Consider the following 19,820-nt stretch of genomic DNA (forward strand, 5'->3'; position numbering starts at 1 on the left):
TTTACATTACAAAATGGAGGCCTGTGGGTCAAGTATAATGAATTACAATATATCAAATTCAAAGAATATGCGTAAAATAACTCTCTCTCTGTCACAACCTAATTAAGTTTGTTGCATTCGAGCACGGTGTCACTAGGGGTTTAATATATTTGCCAGTTGGAGCTCTTGGCTGCTGTATATATAGCCCAGCTGCTAATACTTTGGACACCTTCCAATTAAACGGATCGGTGACACACTCTCATGTATCTTGACCCTAACTGAGGTTTTGTACCTTGCAGGGGAATTCGCCGGCGATGCTGTCCTACTTCGGTTTTCCTTTCCTCGGACTTTGATCTCTTGCACCTTTCCCCCTGATGCATCCCATTCCACACTCTGGTCCTCCACTTTCAAATTCTGATGAGCTGTTGCAGCATCCAAATTGAAATTAAATGCTGTAAAAGGAAAAAACAAGTAGTTTTAATCCTCAGTAAAGATGTCCTTCAAGAGCCTAGAAAGGTCTATGGTACACTGTACACCATTCCCAGCACTAGACCAAAAGTCAAGAATGAAAGATGTAGAGGGTTCAATTTGCGGTTAAACAGCATATAGTATAGTTGTAATGTGGGAAGTTTTAATTATTCTCATGCAGGCTACAATAGTAATAGCATAAAGGATTGAGATGTGGAAAAGTTCCTAGAGTACTTTCAAGAGAATTTCTAGATCCTTATGTTTCCAGTCTAATCAGGAAATTGCTGGATTTGTTTTTTGAGAAATGAGTTGGGTGATGCAGATAGTGTCAGTGGAGGAACATTTAGGACACAAAGATCATTTCATTAGGCCTTACATTAGCAATGGGAAAAGTCAAGGAGCAAAGAGGATTTCATTGGGGAGGGCCAAGTTCAATAGGGTAAGAATGGATCTGGCCCCAGGTAAACTGGATTGAAGATTGGTAGGTAAAGCTATATTGCACCAATGGGCTGTCTTTAATGAGAAGGCAGTTTGGGTAAAGTCGGTGTTACCATGAGAGGGAAAGATAGGGTGAAAGAAAATACTCCCAGAGAATCTAAGGAGATAGAGTGTCAAATGAAGTATAAAAAGGTTACATATTACTTATGTACAGACTCTACTCAGAAGGTTCAAAAAACAGCTAAATGTTTTGCTACTGCTGGTTAAAGTTTGGAAAAAGAGAATAGAATTCAATGTAGATAAAAAACACATGCAAAACAGAAAATTCTTAAAAAGTTTCCAACCTGTTAGCTCATTTGAGGGAAAGGTTCTGCTTATTGTTTGTCTCTCCAATTTTTCTTGGTAGGTTTACATCACACCAATATTAATCTAATCTAAATGGGGCGGCATGATGGCTCAGTGGTTAGCACTGCTGCCTCACAGCACCAGGGATCTGGGTTTGTTTCCCACCTCGGGCAACTGTCTGTGTGGAGTTTGCACATTCTCCCAGTGACTGCGTGGATTTCCTCCAGGTACTCCAGGTTCCTCCCACAATCCAAAAGATGTGTAGGTTAGGTGAATTGGCCAAGCTAAGTTGCCCGTAGTGTTAGGTGAAGGGGTAAACGTAGGGGAATGGGTCTGGGTGGGTTGCTGTTCAGAGGGTCGGTGCGGACTTGTTGGGTCGAAGGGCCTGTTTCCATACTATATGGAATCTAATCTAACAATATTCATTAAGAAACACAGACTAGAGTATGGCATTGGAAAATATGGATGTAACTCAAGACAGGGACACTCTGTGTGCCCCAGTGTCTACGTCACTGTGGTTACAGTTTCTTCAGGTTGCTCTCTTTCTCCTCTGAATTCTCAGAACCTTTGCCCTTTAACTTTACCACCAACCTGCATTCTTTAGCCAAAAGGATGAAGCTCAATAAGTCAGAAGATGGCATCCAATATCAATTGGCTTTAGATAGGACATAATAGGGAGAAAGTTTGTGCAACTGCAGCAAGAATTCAAGAAATGCCCTATCTACCGAGCTCTACACTCATCATGATTAATACTAATGATCTAGACTTCGGTAAATAGGGCACAATTTCAAAGGTGGCAGATGACTCAACGCTTGGAGAAACACAAGGAGGATGCCATTAAATTTTAAAAGCACAGACAGCCTGATGGAATGGGTAGGCGGTGGCAGGTGAAATTTAACAAGAAATGTGAAGTGCTTCATTTTAGTTGAAAGAACGAGGAGTGACGATTTAGAATAGGAGATGCAATTCCAAAGACAGTGCAAGAGCAGAGCAGCCTGTGAACAAATTGTTGCTGGTGGCAGGGCATACTGAGAAAGCAATTTAAAACAGCATACAGGACCCAGAGTTTTATAAGTAGGAGCGGATAGTACAAAAGCAGCAATATTGATGTTCAATCTTCACTATCTGAACTGAAATTGGAAGCAGTGTCCTATAAGATGCAAAAGCAGCAAGTCAAAGCGAACATGAGGATAGCAATCCCGTAACAAGAACACGAAAAGTCAATTTAGAATAAAGAACAGTTTTACAAACCACTTGTCTCCAGTGTGATGGGTTCTGAAAACTCTCCAGCCACAGCTTTGTTGCACGCTTTCACCCGAAAGTTGATAAACTTTGTGTCAAATTTCAACCCTGGCAAAGTATATTGAAAAGACTTTAGGTCATAAACATTTTCCATTAACAAGCAAGCGAAGGATGCCCAACAACCACGCCAAGAAAAAAAACTTTCTTAATGGGGAATTCAATCTGAAAAAATGGTAAATTTTTTAAAAATTCCAGTGTTTGAGCTTTGATCTGAATGGAGTTAGCTCATTATAGCTGGGTTAGAAACGAGAATACAATGGTTCAAAGGAAGAGAAAGGAAAAATGCCAGGCAGCATTGGAAAGTTTTTCAAAGATAGCTGACAAGAGTTTGGGGTGAGTTAGGGCAACATCCCACAGACCTCAATCACAGGTGGCTGATGCTTATTACGGTTGTTCAGATACTCCTTTTATGGATGGTGTCATGGAGTCATAGAAACACACTCTTCGGTCCAATAATGCTGTAATTGTACTCGCCTCCACACTTGATCTGGCAGTTCATTCCAGGCACGCACCAACCTTTGCGTCACAAAGTTACTCCTCAGGTCTTCTTTAAAACTTTCCCCTTTCAAACTTAAACCAATGTCCTTTAGCTTTGATCTCCCCTACCCTGGGAGAAACACCTTGGCAATTTACCCTAACCATGCTCCTCATATTTTATAAGATCTCTATAAAGATTAACCCTCAAATCGCCGATGCTTCAGTGGAAAAAAGCCCCAGCCTATTCAGCCTCTTCTTATAGTTCAAACTCTCCAACTCCAGCAAACATGCTTGTAAATCTTTTCTGTACCCTTTCAAGGTTCACAATAAAGGATCCTATAAGAGCGAGACCAGAATTGAATGCAGTATTTCTAATGTGGCCTATCCAATGTCCTGTGCAGCTGCAACATGACTTGCCAACTCCGATACTCCATGTTACGACCCTGTCTACCTGTGACTCCACTTTCAAAGAATTATGCACATGCAACCCTAGGTCTCTGTGTTTGGCAACACACCCGAGGGCTCAACCATTTACTTGTGGAACAAAATTACTACCTTCATATCAGTAAGGAGAGTTGGGAAAAAAAAATCGTGTCAATTGCACAACTTCTTCTAAGATGCTTTTATGATTACATAAGTCCTAATGCATACTTAAGGTTTAACACCTTTGGATATACACAACAGAAGCAAATGCTAAATCCCAAATGAAAGCATCATTCAAAGCTGTTTTAAATGATAATTAGTACCACAGAATCACCAGTGTCAGAAATCACACGACACCAGGTTTAGTCCAACAGGTTTATTTGAAACCACAAGCTTTCAGAGTGTCGCTGCTTTGTCAGGTGAAGTCACGTCACCTGCTGAAGGGGCAGCACTCCAAATGCTTGTAATTTCAAATAAACCTGTTGGACTATAACCTTGTGTCATGTGACTTCTGACTTTGACCACCCCAGTCCAACACAGTCACCTTCGCATCATCACAGCATAGGTACAGGTGACATTCAGGCCATCAGGTCTGCACCAGTTCTCTATAAGAGCACCTCCACGTGTTATCATTGATTCTTTTACCTATTATTTTAATTCTATGCCCTCTTGCCTGTCCTTTCTTTTCACCAATGGGAAAATGCTTCCCTGCCAGAAGTTATTGCTAATGTTTTTCCAACTGAAAATAGCAACACCACAAGAAACATTAAGCCCTCATTTTGCCAAGGGTCCTTCAGCAATGCTTTACAATACATGGTGATCTCAAATCACACAGTAGAACAAGGACATACCACCACTACCTAAACATTTTCCTCCAAGTCACCCATCATCTTGTCACAAAAGTACATCATTGTTCCTTCTCAGACTCCTTCCTTAACAGTGCTGTGTGTACACTACACCACATGAACTCTAGCTGCTTAAGGTGACTCATCGCTATCTTTCCAAGGGAAGCTTGGAATTAGCAATAACTGCCAGGAAATACAAAGATAACGTATAGGAAAAGAATGCAGCATTTAGGAACTCAGCTACAGGGTAACCTTGATTATCGAAACACCACGAGCAGGGTGTATTTTGTATGGATAATCAAATATTTGGATAACACAGTTCACCCAAGCATCGGGACCTTGAGATCTTCCTCGAGTAACCCGAAACTCAGATAATTGATGTTCGGATAATTGAGGTTGCACTGTATCGGATGAAAAGGTTTCTACATGTAGACAAAGTTAAAGCTCTGTATGGGTTTGACTAATGACCTTTAAAACAAACTAACGTCTAATCATTGTCTTTTCCTTCTATTTGGAAATATACTCAGTCCCTGCAATTTCACATCAAAATATTTTTAAAAAGCTTTCATTTACATAGTGCATTTCTAAACTAAATTGCTTCATACAATTACTTCTGAAGTACGGTATCGGGGCGTCTTTTGCAACTGTAGCAGCCAACTGATTACATTTCAGAACCCACAAAGAACAACATGATAAATGACCTAATAGACAGATCCTGATGACATTGTTGAAAAGGAAAGAAATATTATCCAAGGAACTGGGGGAAGAAACTGTTTTGTAAATAAGGTCTCACAATCTTTCACGTCCATCTGATATGGCAGGAGGGCTTCAACATGACAATTAATCTGAAGTGTAGCATCCCCTCCACTCACAACATTGTTAGCCTGAATTACGTGGGGTCTAAGGCATTGACAAGTGAGTTATCATTGAAAAAGAAAAAGAAAAATTGTTGAGGGGTGGGCACAATTTCTCATTAGAGGTGATGATGCTGTCACTCTTTGAATCAGTAGATCATTAGCTCAAGGTGTATTCCAAGAATTTGAGTGTATTCTATGGGGAGGTCACTTCACAGAACAGCAGAGGTTAGCTGCTATTACCTGACAAGGTAAATTCCTGCTCTTTGATGCCTTCCTTCACCATCCAAGGGTGCTCTTCCTTTAATCGTGGTGGTCCTTCGTAATTGGTTTTGCGATATTCTAAAACATAGTGATCGATCTTTCCATCGTCTTCAGGCATTTTCCACACTATGGTCACACAATTGTCTGCCACCAGGCACTCGGATGCATCAATCTCTGGAATACTTGGTACTGATGATAAAAATCAAAGAAAGATAAATACACACAAACCTTCTTGCATAGACAGAATCCACTGACCATTCTCTGGTGCAAATGCTCATCACGTGGAAACTGAGACATTAAATATTGGCACCAAGATGTCATCAATTTAGGGTATGCAATCACTGTCAGTAGATAGCGATTAGGAGAGAGTCTCTAATCCAGCCAGCATAAGGGCAATTATAGCACTTCTCCTGTTTCTTTTATAAACTGGCTAGTTCAATCAAAATCTGATAATCAGAGTGGTCACCATGGCTCTGTTCTACTGGGCGGAATGTTCACCGATGGAGCTTTTCCGTATCTCATTACAAAATTGGAAGTATATAATGTACCTGGCAAGAGACAGTTCTTGGTATTCAGCTGCCCACTGGTGGGAGATCAGTTACCATCTACTTTATAATTTTTTTTCCCCACTACAAATGTATAATGCTGAACAAAAATGCAAGCATTTCCCATTAATAATGCAATGTAGAATCCCTATAAATGATCAAGCAGGCCATTCAGCACAATGAGTCCACACTTACCCTCGGAAGAGCATCCCACCCAGACCCACCCCCCTACCTCATCCTCATAACCTTGCATTTCCCATGGCTAATCCACTTACTTGCACATCCCCAGACACAACGGGCAATTTAGCATGGTCAATGCACCTAACCTGCACATCTTTGGACTGCAGAAGGAAACTGGAGCACCCAGGAGGAAATCCATGCAGACACTGGGAGAAGGTGCAAACTTCACACAGACAGTTGCCTGAGGCTAGAATCGAAGCCAGGTCCCTGGTGCTGTGAGGCAGCAGTGCCATCCACTGAGCCACTGTACTGTCGAACAAGCAATTTTATTAACAGGTACAGGTAGCTGGAGAGTATGTAGGGTCAAGTAAGAAAAGCATTGGCTTAATGTTGATTCATTAATTAAATTTGATCAATTCAATGTTCTTACGTGCAGTCTAAGAGGATAGCCTGGTAACGTGTTTCCACATTTCAGCCAACATTATTGAACATTGTGCAAAAGCAGAACAGATTGGTGTTTCCACATCTGCTTTTTTCCCCAAAAGTCTTTGCTTAAAATCATGAATTGCAGAAAGAAATACAGATGAAGGATCTCATTCCACTCCATGTAGCTTACCCCTCCAATCACAATCCTGAAGAGCTGAGAGTTAGCATCTAGAAGACAATTTAGATAAGGCTGTGGACTTACCAAGAGAAGATTATGGCCTGGGAAAAGAAAACAAGCAAGACATTTCTATTTTACTTCCTCACCTGGTAAGAACTTGAGTGAACGAAGGATCTTTTGTTCTTGGGAAAAGTCGACCATCAGATGACTCATATTGTCACTGGCTTTAGCCTTTAAGGACAGCCTGAATGCTGGTGCCATGGTAACACTGTACAACAAAGCCAAGAACTAACATTACATTCAGCTTTCATTACAAAAAAAGGGGGAAGATTACCAATAAAAATGGACTTGGCCTTGAAGGTTCATGCTTCTAATGGAAACCTACAACAGATTGTGCAACCCTCTATTAAACCACGAATCTCTCCCTAGCCCTTTACAAACATGTTGCTTAATCTTTTGACTCAAAATATATAGATGATCCTGTATTCCATCTACTCACCAACTTATTATCTATACCATTCTTGACATTTGTTCATGAGATGTAGATATCGCTGGCTCGGTCAGCATTTAGTGCCCATTCTCAATTGCCCAAACTACAGCTCAAAATCAATCTTATTGCTGCGGGTTTGGAATCACATGTAGACCAGACCAGGTAAGGATAACAGACTTCCATCCCTAAAGGATGTTAGTGAACCAGATTTATTTTTGGTTGTAATCGGCAGTGGTTACCATTAGACTAAATTTTATTCCAGTTTTTTTTACTTTCTGAATTCTAATTTCACCATCAGCCACGATGGATTCAAACTGGTGACTGCAGCATATTAGACTGGCATTCTGGATTACTATTCCAGTGGTATTATTGCTAGTCCACGGTTTAATTTGTTTGCACAGGTTATTATACAGTCCACTATATTACAGACTTCACCTCAGGAATTTGAATGGGTTATCATTTATGTTCACAAAGCTCCATCTGACCCGTTTCCTTCCACAAAGCTTGTCATGAACTGAGCACTGTGTCCTACACAGTATTCAATTAGTTCAATTTATACAGAACAATAATTATCAGATGTTTATAAAAGCCAGTTATTAGAAATGATTTGCAAACTTAAAAAGAATTCATTTGGATTCTTACAGAAGCTTTGAAAATCATCCGATGGGGGCGGGGAAGGGGGAAATGGGCAGCTAGTTTGGGCAAAAGTACTTTTGAAGGCTTAAGGAGAGGAAGAATGGTTAAAAATGGACTCTGCAACAAGGAACGTTTGGATGTGGCAAGATTGCAAGTTATTCTGTTGTCCTGGAATATTCTTAAACTTCTACAGGACAATCTACAAACATTTGGCATGGGGTAGATAAAACGAATAATATGCAATTGGTAAGTAACTGTGTATATTGAGCTGAAATAATTTATCTTGCTGTGGCATAAAAATATGACTTAAGCTATTAACTTTTAAAAATCCCTACTCTTGATCATAATGTAGAATTCCAGGCACTGGGCTGACTACAGTATCAGGAAGTGGAGACTCATGAAACAAACTAAGTGGCATTCATTTAGTTATTAATGAACGAATGGAAATGATTATACTTGAGCGACATTTGAGATGGTTAAATATAAATAAAACCAGAAAATGTTGGTGACACTCAGCAGGTTCAGCAGCATGTGTGTGAGTGAGGAGTGTGAAAGTGAGAGCGAGGGCAAGAAAAATAAAAGAGTTCATGTTTCAGGTCACGACCTTTATCAAAAAATCCCCTGAATGCAGCAATCTGAATATATTGGGTTGGATTTCTTGAAGAGTGGCTCTCTCACACATGGATTGCCACCCTGGTCCTAATGAAACAGAAAAGCTCTGTATTTCTGACAGGAGATTCCAATCTTTAACAAGATTAAAAATTCCTTCTTAAACATGGAACTGTGCTTCTATTTATCACAGTGTAAAACCATCAGGGGAAAGTGGCCATATCCCCTTTTTGTGTTTACAACAACCAGTATTCTGAAATTTAAAAAAGGTCCTTGTCACAGATACCCACCTTGATAGCTCCTGTGTAACACTAAGCACACAAAGAAAGTCTGAGGTTAGGGTGCCAGGATGCAAAATGAAAAAAAGGCCATGTTTGTCATGGGTGTGTTTGGAATAGATTGGGGTGGGGCTGGTGGGAAATACAGGTTTGACAGCAGCATTAGGGGCTCTGGGATCAGTTAAATACTTATTCAGGAATTAGACAAGACTTTTAAATGTCAACGTTTTATTATTTATTTAACTTATTATCTGAAGCAGCACAGTGGCTCAGTGATTAGCACTGCTGCATCACGGAGCCAGGGATTGGGGTTTGATTCTACCCCTGTGGAGTTTGCACATTCTCCCAGCGTTTGCATGGGTTTCCTCTGGGTGCTCTGGTTCCCTCCCACAGTCCAAGGTTGTGCAGGTTAGTGGGTTAACCATGCAAAATTGCCCATTGTGTCCAGGGATGCACAGGTTAGATGGATTAGATTAGATTAGATTTGATTCCTTGCAGTGTGGAAACTGGCCCTTTGGCCCAACAATTCCACACCGACCCTACCAAGAGTAACCCACCCAGACTCATTCCCCTATCCTATATTTACCCCTGACTAACGCACCTAACACTATGGGCAATTTAGCATGGCCAATTCACCTGACCTGCACGTCTTTGGACTATGGGAAGAAACCAAAGCACCCAGAGGAAATCCACGCAGACACGGAGAGAATGTCTGTGTGAAGTTTGCACAGTCATCCAAGGTGGGACTCAAACCTGGTCCCTGGCGCAGTGAAGCAGACGTGCTCATCATTGAGCCACTGTGCCACCCTATGCGTCATGCTAAGTTGCTCACTGTGTCCAGGATGTGGGGGCTAGGTGGATTAGCCATGGGAAATGCAGGGTTACATGTAGGGGGGTTGGGTCTGGGTGGGATTCTCTTTCGAGGGTCGATGTGGACTCGATGAGCTGAATGGCTGGATTCCCACACTGTAGGGATTCCGAGTGTAAGAACCGCAGCAAAGCTCTCTTTTAAATGGATATTAATTGGAAGATTCCAGGTGCAATGGAATTGTCCAGCGCAATCTTCAGTTTCCTGAGCAATTTCTTCAGAGGGTGCTATGATGGGGATTCCGCAGGGTCAACTCTCATTCATGCTCTTGAAATGATCATCTGACCATTGGACAAATCCAGGTCATTGTAATTCTTTTCCCTTCTCTGCTGTTGCCAGCATTTTCAATTTCCACTTCGGATTTCCAGTAGTCTCAGAATTCTGTTTTTCTAATGCAAAAGCAAGTTTCACTCCAGATATAGAGGGGTTACATTTAACATGAAATGCTTAGTGGCAGTACTGGATATAGAAATGAACATTTTTCATCTTGGTGATGACACATTTCGCTCTCATTCCCAATCCTTGTCTCTATTACAATATTTCTTGTACCTTATTTATCTTACTGTGACCATTGCATGTCTCAACCTTTCACTCTAACTTCTCAAACACATCATAATTACCTGCCTCCTCCTCGACTTTGAAACCAAGGCATCCTACTTTACACTACTTGCTCCCTCCCCCAAAAGATGTGCAAAAAAACTGTTACCCTTTTAAAACCCTGTAAAATTGATTTCAAACTTAATTTTTAAATTAAAAGCACACACAATGTTATACATTGCGTTGGTTACATGATTAATTTTTTTTCCACAAATAGACTGCAGGAGAGTTCAAGTAACTTAACCAGAAGAGCGACAGACTCCACATACCAAAGGATTCTTACTGAAATTTGCTCCATAAACAGTGTACAAGTGCATCTCCACTTTGACCAACAGCCCTTTTATTAACTATCACCTGTGCAATATCAGGGGAGCTTTATTGTGCCAATAACATATCACACAGTTGCATAGAGTTTAAGTCGGGACTCCACACATAATGTTACCCGGTTATTACAACTATAGCATTTGGACTCCAAAATGGTTAGTTATGCATCAATTGCAAAAGTAAACCCAAATCCAGATTCCTTTCACAAAAAAAAAATTGCTGGTGGAGCTTAGCAGGTCCGGCAGCATCGGTGCAAAGAAAGCGGAGTCCGATAACTCATCAAAAGAATCGGACTCAAAACATCAACTTCTGCCTTCTCTCCACAAATGCTTCCAGACCTGCTTGCTCCACCAGCACTCTGCTTTTGTTCTAGATCTCCAATGTCCACAGTCCTTTGTTTTATTACTGATTCCTTATATTGGTTGAACAACACTGAAAACAAAGTGGTTCATTCTTAAATTCAGTTAAACTTGAGAAGAAAGTACTTCATGGTGTTGTTGTACAACTATTACAAAATGATGCCAAGGCCAAAAAAGTTGTTGTGAGGCAAGGTTAAAGAATAGGCTTATACATCCTTGAATACAGAAGATTAATGGAGATCTAATGAGACTTATGATTAAAAGGATCTGTTCAGGCAGAGGGAAACCATTTCCTGCATCGTGGGACTGCAGAATTAAACTATATTTTGAGTGAGGTCAGTTGGGAGTGATGCTAGAAACCATTTCCTTCCACAAAAGCCATGTGAAAATGTACATGCTGCAGTCAAAAAGCCATAAAAGAAAAGGTCAATTGAACATTTCAAAAGTTAAATTGATATATTTTTGTTGGGCAAGGTTACTAAAAGGACAAAGGTAGATGAGCTTAAGACAGAATGTCACGATTCAGATTAAATGGCAAAATAATCCAGCTGTGTTGAGCAACTAGAGCCAAGCAATAATTAATTAGCAAGGGGTCCACCAAAACAATGTTATCTTTAAAACAAGAATGACTGCATTGGGAGTACTCACTTTGAAGTATGTTGCCTAAATGGGACAGCGATTGGAGAGTAACTTCAGTCACCACAGCTAAATAGTGCAGGGGAAATTTAATAGTTTGAGAGAGCTCAAGTCTCAACTTCCACTAAAAAGTGAATAAAAGTTCTACAAGTTGTACCCACAGAATCATCACAGGCCAGTCAGCCACGAGGCCTGAACCAGTGCCAATCTCTGCACACTATTTCAATGCAATTAATCATCCAACGTCCCTCCTGAATGCCTTGATTGAACCTGCCTCAACCACATTTCCAGGCAGTGCATTCCACACCCTAACTACATGCAGAATGAAAACATTTCTTCTATCACCTTGCTGTTTGCATTTTTAAATCCATGCCATCTCATCTTTGACAAGAGGGGACAGTCTGTCCCTATCTACTCTATGATTTTTAACTTTGTAACCCTATCTATGATTTTGAAAGTCTCTATCAATTCTCCTTTCTGACTTCTGCTGTCCAAGGGAAACAGTCCCAGCTTCTTCAATCTATCCTCATAACTGGTACTTCTTATTTCAGGAACCATTCTTGTAAATTCCTTCTGCAATCCTAATCATGGAAAAAATAATGGTAAATGGTAGGCTGTCACCAGTGGAAGGTTTGTAGCAAACAAATCTGCCCTGATCCAGCCTTGATTGGAGAACCATGCTCGATTCTGCTGATCATATTTTAGGAAGGCTAAGGCAGAGAGGGCATAGAAAAGATTTTAAGAAACTAGTTCCAGGGATTAAATATTTTAGATACCGGGATGGATCGAAGAAGCTGGGAGCTTTGAGAGAAGATTCAACAGAGGTGCTCAAAACCATGAGTGCTCTGAACATAGCAGATAGAGGAAAAAAAGGTTCCCATTTGCAGACAGATCAAGAAGCAGACCATGCAGAGTTAAGGCTACTGGCAAAAACAACCAGAAGACACAAATACAATCTTTTTGATGCAGAGAGTGGTTGAAGTCTGCAGATCCTAATGTGCAATTTCCTTTAAATGTCATATTTACCAGAACAGAAAATGTTTGCAGGGTTACAGGGAAAATTGCAAGCTGGACTTACTAAGCTGCTCTTGTTGAAAGCCAGCACGGCCACAATGGGCCAAATGGTCTCCTTCTGTATTGTAACTGTCCGATGATTCTACAAATAGATTCAACCGATTTTTCCTTCTGTACATTGGCTTTGTTATGGCAGGGTATTTATGAATATTAGAATACTATTCTGCACTGTCTGGTCAGACCACATTCAAAGGATTGTGCGCAGTTTTGGCCCCATATCTCAGGAAGGATGTACTGGGCCTGGAGCATGTTCAGGGGAGGTTTACGAGAATGGCCCCAGCAATGAAAAGCTTAACATATGAGGAACGTTGGAGGACCGAGTCTATACTCGGAGTTTAGAAGGGGGGGGGGGGGAGAATTTAATTGAAACTCAAAGAATGCTGAATGGCCTGGACAGAGTAGATGTTGGGAAGATGTTTCCATTGGTAGGACAGACTAGGACCAGAGGGCACAGCCTTAGAGTAAAGGGAAGATCTTGTAGAACAGAGATAAGGAAAAACTTCTTCAGCCAGAGAATGGTGAATCTATGGAATTCATTGCCACAGGAGGCTATGGAGGCCAGGTCACTGACGACACTTGAGATTGGGATAGATAGGTTCTTGATTGTCAAGGGGATCAAGGGCTATGGGGAGAAAGTGGGATAATGGGGTTGAGAAACTTATCAGCTATGATTGAATGGCGGAGCAGACTTAATTGGCTGAATGGCCTAAATTTCCGCTCTAATAAATTATGGTCTTATGTCTACAGACTGTCCATCTCCTTTGAAGCATTATTACTAAATTGGAGAAGGTTAAGATGTTGCCAGGATGTTGCCAGAAATGGAAGGTTTGACTTATAAGAAGAGGCTTGGTAGGCTGGGATATTTTCACTGGAGCATAGGAGGTTGAGCGGTGACCTTATAGAGGTTTATAAAATCATGAGGGACATAGATAAAGATGAATGGCAGGTGTTTTCTCCCTTGGGTGGGGGATTTCAAGACTAGGGGTATTTTTTTTTTAAAAAGGAGAGAGTAGAAGGATTTAAAAAAAAAGTAGTGAGGACAATTATATTTTTTTTTTTAAAAAAAAAGGGTGGTTCACGTGTGGAATGAACTTCCTGAGGAAGTGGTGGATGCTGATACAGTTACAACATTTAAGAGACTAGTAAATCCATAAATAAGAAGAAATGTTTGGAGGGATATGGGCCAAGTGCAGACAGATGGGACTAGTTTAGTAGGATTATGGTCAGCGTGGACTTGTTGGACTGAAGAGTCTGTTTCTGTGCTGTCTGACTTTATTTAGTGGAAAAGGCTTTGTGCACATGCCAATATCCTAAGTTACAGACGTACTGCAAGCTCCAACAGTTCAGACTAATTACTCCCTCTAGCTTGTAGTCATTGATCCACATCAAAATTGTCATTACAGAGGTATTCAACACCATTTTCCTTCCTGATGAAGGGCTTTTGCCTGAAACGTTGATTTTTGTGCTCCTCAGATGCTGCTGACTTGCTGTGCTTTTCCAGCACCACTCTAATCTTGATTTGGAGATGCTGGTGTTGGATTGGGGTGTACAAAGTTAAAAGTCACACAACAATAGGTTACAGTCCAACAGGTTTAATTGGAAGTACACTAGCTTTCAGAGTGCCGCTCCTTCATCAGGTGATTTAATAATTTTTTAAAAAGTCAGAAACATTCTTTATTTGGGAGAGAATGTTTAATGAATCATCCCCTACCAAATTAGAACTGGGACCTTTAAGGATGCAAAGTCTAAATGTTTAGGGAACACTGGATTCATGTTACAGTTCAGTTGCTTGATAAAAGAAACTTGTGCAAAGAGGAAAATGCGTGCAAGTTTCTGATTAAAAGTCAGTGGTATGCAGTATTTGAGTGACTGTTTCACTTCTGTAACAAGCAACATCTAAACTTTACTAAGTAGCATGAAAATGGGTTTACTTCTAGAATAGTCAAAAATCGAGATAAGAGTTTTAGTAAGTACTGTGTAACTAGTTAAAGATTCATGCATCCTTAATGCAGGTTAGACTAATACATGCAATGGAATCAAAAAGTGTTTTACAGTACCTATCTTTAATCTGCTTGGCAGCCTTTGAAGCAGAAAAGAAGAGACAGAGTCAAACATGCAAATAAGCACAATTATTCAAACTACTATGAAGCAAATATGTTTTTACATAGCTGTCAGATAAACCAGCCATACGCCATCTCCACATAGCTCCTGCACTTCAGGTGGGTTAAATCTTTTGGAATTAAAGTGATTTATTTGTCTTCCTGCAGGTAGACACCATTCAAACATACAGAGAAACAACATCTCATTGTAAAGCAACAGTAAATTGTAGAATTCCATCCTAATCACACAGTTGCCCCACAATCCAAAGAAATTAGCTCACAGCCTCAGTTAATATCTGGACAGCCCAGTTTATTTCTGAGCATTGTAACTTGGAAGCGACCACTATTTGATGCTATAAGTCTACTCAAATAGCAAGAATAGACTTACTAATGAAAACATTACACAATAAAATACTGAACATGTTTTGATTCTGTTTGCATATTGCCCATTTCCCCAACCTCATTCTTTTTCCTTCCTAATTGTCTCAGTCTCATATCTTAAGCAGTTTGCAAATCAATCTTTATAACATCTTAACAAAAGGCACCACGAGACATTCTCGAATACAAATCGAGGAAACTTAACTGCTTTGTATTTCATAAGTAAAAATATAGTTCTGGGTTCATGCGTCTATCAGGATTTATAACTTACTCTGCAAAACAAAAAAATGACATGAATCTTTTACTTCTAATCAAAGTAAACCAACAGCATCCAGAACATGCTCTGCTGGTAAACGCACTATGTAACAAAAACAGAACTAATCAGACAAGGAAGATTTGATGTTTGGGTCAGTTGCTCACAACCAGATTTCAGTTTAGATTTTATAATTAGTCTTTAGCAATTCAGGGTATAGACTGAAAAATGAAAATAAAATCAAAAAAAATCAGTCTTCATTGTGATTTTTAAAAACCTTCTTTCATGGGATTTGGGCGTCGCTGGCTGAGCCGGCATTTACTGCCCATCCCCAACTGCACAGAGAGCAGTTAACAGTCAACCACATTGTGAAGAATCTGGAGTCTAGCGTGGGTCAGACCAAGTCAGGATAGATAGGTTTTCAATGACAAATCATCAACAGTTATTTAGACCCACTAGACTAACTTCTATTAATTCCAAACTTTTTTTTATTGAATTGAAATTCTACCAGCTGCCACTGTGGAATTCAAACCCATGTCTCTGGACTATTGGTCCAATGACATTACCACTATGACACCGCTACCCTGGATCATTATTCAGGGAGTGCTACTGGAAAAAAGTGACATGTATGGTTACTTGGCAAGAACAGTTTCAGGCACGATTGTAGTGTCCTATCAATGAAAAGTTTTAGTGATACCATTTAGGCTCATATGAAATCAGGGCAGGTACAGCGGAGCAGAGGACCAGTGACCTCCAACAAGGGTCCAAAGAGAGGAAAGCAATACAGTACAGAAGGCGGCTGTTGATGTGCAGTGGTAGTGTCCCTTCCTTGGAATTAGAATGTCTGGATTCATGTCCAGCCCACTCCAGAAGTATGTAATAACATCTGAATATGTTGATTAGAAAATATCGACAGTGCAGAAGACCATTCAGTAAGTGCAACATTGCTAGCTGACTGAACTGTTGAGTATTGGAAATAAAACATGACTCAAAAAGACTCAGTCATTTTTGCTCTTTGAATAAACTGTCTCCTTTGTAATTAGCTTCCCTCCATTCTTCTACTCAATTATACTCTCTTTTCCCTTAGCTGTGTTGAGAGGATTCAGGCAAATTATGAAATTTTGATCTGTTAACACCCTTATTTAGGAATATCACTTCTCTAACAGATATAGTTCACAACACATCTTAGGAACTATGCAGACAACATTTATTAAAGAGAGGATAAGTTAGGAAAAAACTTAACTACCTCACTGATTCCATCAGAGTTTGCAGTGTCCAGTGTCTGGTTAGCAAATTCGAGCAGCTCCTCTGAACTCTCCAAAGCCTTGGTGCAGACGGTCAGCTGATTCTACAAGGAAGATGTTGATAAGTGATCAATATTAGGATCGCTGATGAAAATAGTCAGCTTTAGTGACTCAGAAGGTCAGATATGTACGTTGGCCAGAGTTGAGGTAGTCGGTTTAAATTGGAAAAGAATGGAATTAGTTGAAGAAAAACCCGTAAAAAGGGTAGACTGAGCAAAAGGTCTGTAGTTTTGTGGAATGGAGGATAAAACTTTGAGGTCTTGAAAATCAATTATAATAGGCAAAAACACAATTATACAAGTTTGGATACGGACAGGAGAAAGAGCATGGACAGAATATTTGGAGGAATAAGGTAGACAAAGATCAGCAAAAACACAAGCTGCGGAACCTTAAGAAAAATAAGATAATCTTTGTTTCCACTTCTTAATTTAAACCACTCTTTAAAGCTTCACTAAGTGTGGTTTGACTGAACACTCTTCCTTTAGGAGGCCAGTCAGAACACAATACCTTTTCGCAAAACTTGCATGTGCCAAGACTATGTAAAGTCCACACCATACTCACTTCAGAGCTGCTTACACCAATTCTGTGCTCTCAAATGAGAAGACATGGGTATATATGCAGATCCCCCCACATGGTCTGAATAGAAGTAGGAATTGCCATTCTGACAAGTAGAGATTCTATAGTTTAGGACAGTCTAACACTTCCAACAATGCTGCTATTTCCACTATCTATAAAACTTCCATCTTTCTTTGCTCACTGGACAGCAAGAGAAAACAAGTAATTAGTAGTCAACCTGAAATCGATGGCAAAACAGAACCACAGAAAGGACTTGGAAGCTTCAGCATGAAAGGCATTTTGGACGTCCATTTCCTTTAAAACAACACACACATAAATATATACTTTTCCCTTTGACTTAGAAGGTTGTGGGTTCAAACACCAGTCCAAGTCATAGAGTCAGAGTCATAGAGCCATACAGATGTACAGCATGGAAACAGACCCTTCGGTCCAACCCGCCCATGCCGACCAGATATCCAAACCCAATCTAGTCCCACCTGCCAGCGCCCGGCCCATATCCCTCCAAACCCTTCCTATTCATATACCCATCCAAATGCCTCTTAAATGTTGCAATTGTACCAGCCTCCACCATATCCTCTGGCAGCTCATTCCATACAAGTACCACCCTCTGCGTGAAAAAGTTGCCCTTTAGGTCTCTTTTATATCTTTCCCCTCTCACCCTAAACCTATACCCTCTAGTTCTGGACTCCCCGACCCCAGGGAAAAGACTTTGTCTATTTATCCTATCCGTGCCCCTCATAATTTTGTAAACCTCTATAAGGTCACCCCTCAACCTCCGACGCTCCAGGGAAAACAGCCCCAGCCTGTTCAGCCTCTCTCTGTAGCTCAGATCCTCCAACCCTGGCAACATCCTTGTAAATCTTTTCTGAACCCTCTCAAGTTTCACAACATCTTTCCGATAGGAAGGAGACCGGAATTGCATGCAATATTCCAACAGTGGCCTAATCAATGTCCTGTACAGCCGCAACATGACCTCCCAACTCCTGTACTCAATACTCTGACCAATAAAGGAAAGCATACCAAGCACCTTCCTCACTATCCTATCTACCTGCGACTTCACTTTCAAGGAGCTATGAACCTGCACTCCAAGGTCTCTTTGTTCAGCAACACTCCCTAGGTCCTTACTATTAAGTGTATCCTGAGTACTTAACCCAAGCTAACACTTCAGTGCATTACTGGATAGATGCTTCAATGTTAAAAGACCACCTTTCCAACAAGATAGTAAGTGGCAGGCTGTCTGTCCAAGTGGATATACAAAATTCCGCACTCTGGTGAGCATCAGTGGTAACTTCTTGCGTCCTAGTTAACATTTATCCCTCATCCAACATGCTCATGTGGCATTTTTTGGGCTTTAGGTTAAAACTGGTTGACAGTTTCGTAACCCGAAAAGTACTCAATAGGTTGTGAAGTCCTTTGAAGGTCCAATGATATGACAGCTACTATGAAAGTACAACCACCTCTAGGATGGATCCAGATTCTTTTCTGTTATCCAACTGTTTGTGTTCTCTCTCTCTCTCTCTCTCTCTCTCTATTCTGATCACATTCCATTTTTATTCAGCTCAATAACAAATACAGCAAATTTATTGGGCCATGAGACACTTGTAACTATTCTCATTGACAGACCATAGACTTTGTAAACACAGTCAAAGTTTAGCATTTGCGAGGAATTGTGGTTCAGATGCTGACCTCCAAGTCCATGAATTTGCTGTTTTAAGGTGCACTCGACAGCTGGAACACAAAATAAAAGTAAAAGCTGACACAGTAGTGCAGCACTGAGCAAGCTCTGCTCCACTAGGATGTCAACTTTCAGACGAGATGTTAAACTGAGGACCCATCAACCCACTGATAAAAAAGTTTAAAGAAAATCCACATCATTATTCCAAAGAGAAACAGGAGAGTCATTCTGATGTCCAGGCCAATATTTATCCTTCATTCAATCAACATTACAACAAAAGTCTTGTTACTACATAGTCGTTTGTATATACAAAACTTGCTCTGGCATTTCCTATGTTACAACAGTTACTTTATACCTGTGAAATAGTTTGAAATGACCTGTGGTCCTGAAAGTTCTCTATAAATGCAAGTATTTCTCTATCGTCTTGATTTATTTTGGCACAGATGCTAGTGGCCATAGCTTAAATTACAGACAGCATTTACTCCATGAAATAGCCATGCTGGGATGACAGAACCTACCTGAAGTTCATACGTTTTGCTGGCTCGTTCTTGCTTGATCTTTGTTATCATGTCTTCCTTCATCTCATCCAGTATGGCATAAAGTGAACTATATTCTGCCTCCAGATCTGCAAGAGCTCTCTCAGAATTAGCCTAAAAAGAAAAGGAAGGAGATGGCAAGAAACCAAATTAGAAAGGAGGCATCAAACTGTTCTCCAGCAGAACAGCTTATTTGGACTCGCATAGATACACCAATATTTTACAAGATGAATAAAAAACAGAAAAAACGTAAACATCTTGAGGAACAATGAGGCACACAACAGTGTTTTATTCTAAATTTTGTGCACCCAAGCCTTCTCCCTTCACCTCCAACACAAGTGTAGAAGGACCAAGTCTGTTGGATAGTTTTCTACCACTCAGGTGAGCGTAATGTGAAAATGTCA

At 40.4% G+C, this 19,820-nt stretch overlaps 1 protein-coding gene across 2 annotated transcripts in view; it reads right to left on the reverse strand.

Moving 5' to 3' along the window:
* Window positions 1-19,820, reverse strand: part of fsd1 (fibronectin type III and SPRY domain containing 1) — a 48,159-nt gene that overhangs the window by 14,559 nt on the left and 13,780 nt on the right. For both annotated transcript variants that reach the window (XM_043720950.2, XM_087976123.1), the window contains exons 3-9: window positions 19,399-19,530; window positions 16,572-16,673; window positions 14,653-14,675; window positions 6,871-6,992; window positions 5,375-5,584; window positions 2,482-2,580; window positions 272-431 (exon numbers count right to left, since the gene is read on the reverse strand). In XM_043720950.2, coding sequence (XP_043576885.2) covers window positions 272-431; window positions 2,482-2,580; window positions 5,375-5,584; window positions 6,871-6,992; window positions 14,653-14,675; window positions 16,572-16,673; window positions 19,399-19,530 — 848 coding nt within the window. The remainder of the gene's footprint in view (window positions 1-271; window positions 432-2,481; window positions 2,581-5,374; window positions 5,585-6,870; window positions 6,993-14,652; window positions 14,676-16,571; window positions 16,674-19,398; window positions 19,531-19,820) is intronic.

Source organism: Chiloscyllium plagiosum, unplaced genomic scaffold (genome assembly GCF_037043375.1).
Source record: "Chiloscyllium plagiosum isolate Xiang-an unplaced genomic scaffold, Cpla_swu_hap1 HiC_scaffold_28, whole genome shotgun sequence".
Classification (NCBI taxonomy): Eukaryota; Metazoa; Chordata; class Chondrichthyes; order Orectolobiformes; family Hemiscylliidae; genus Chiloscyllium; species Chiloscyllium plagiosum.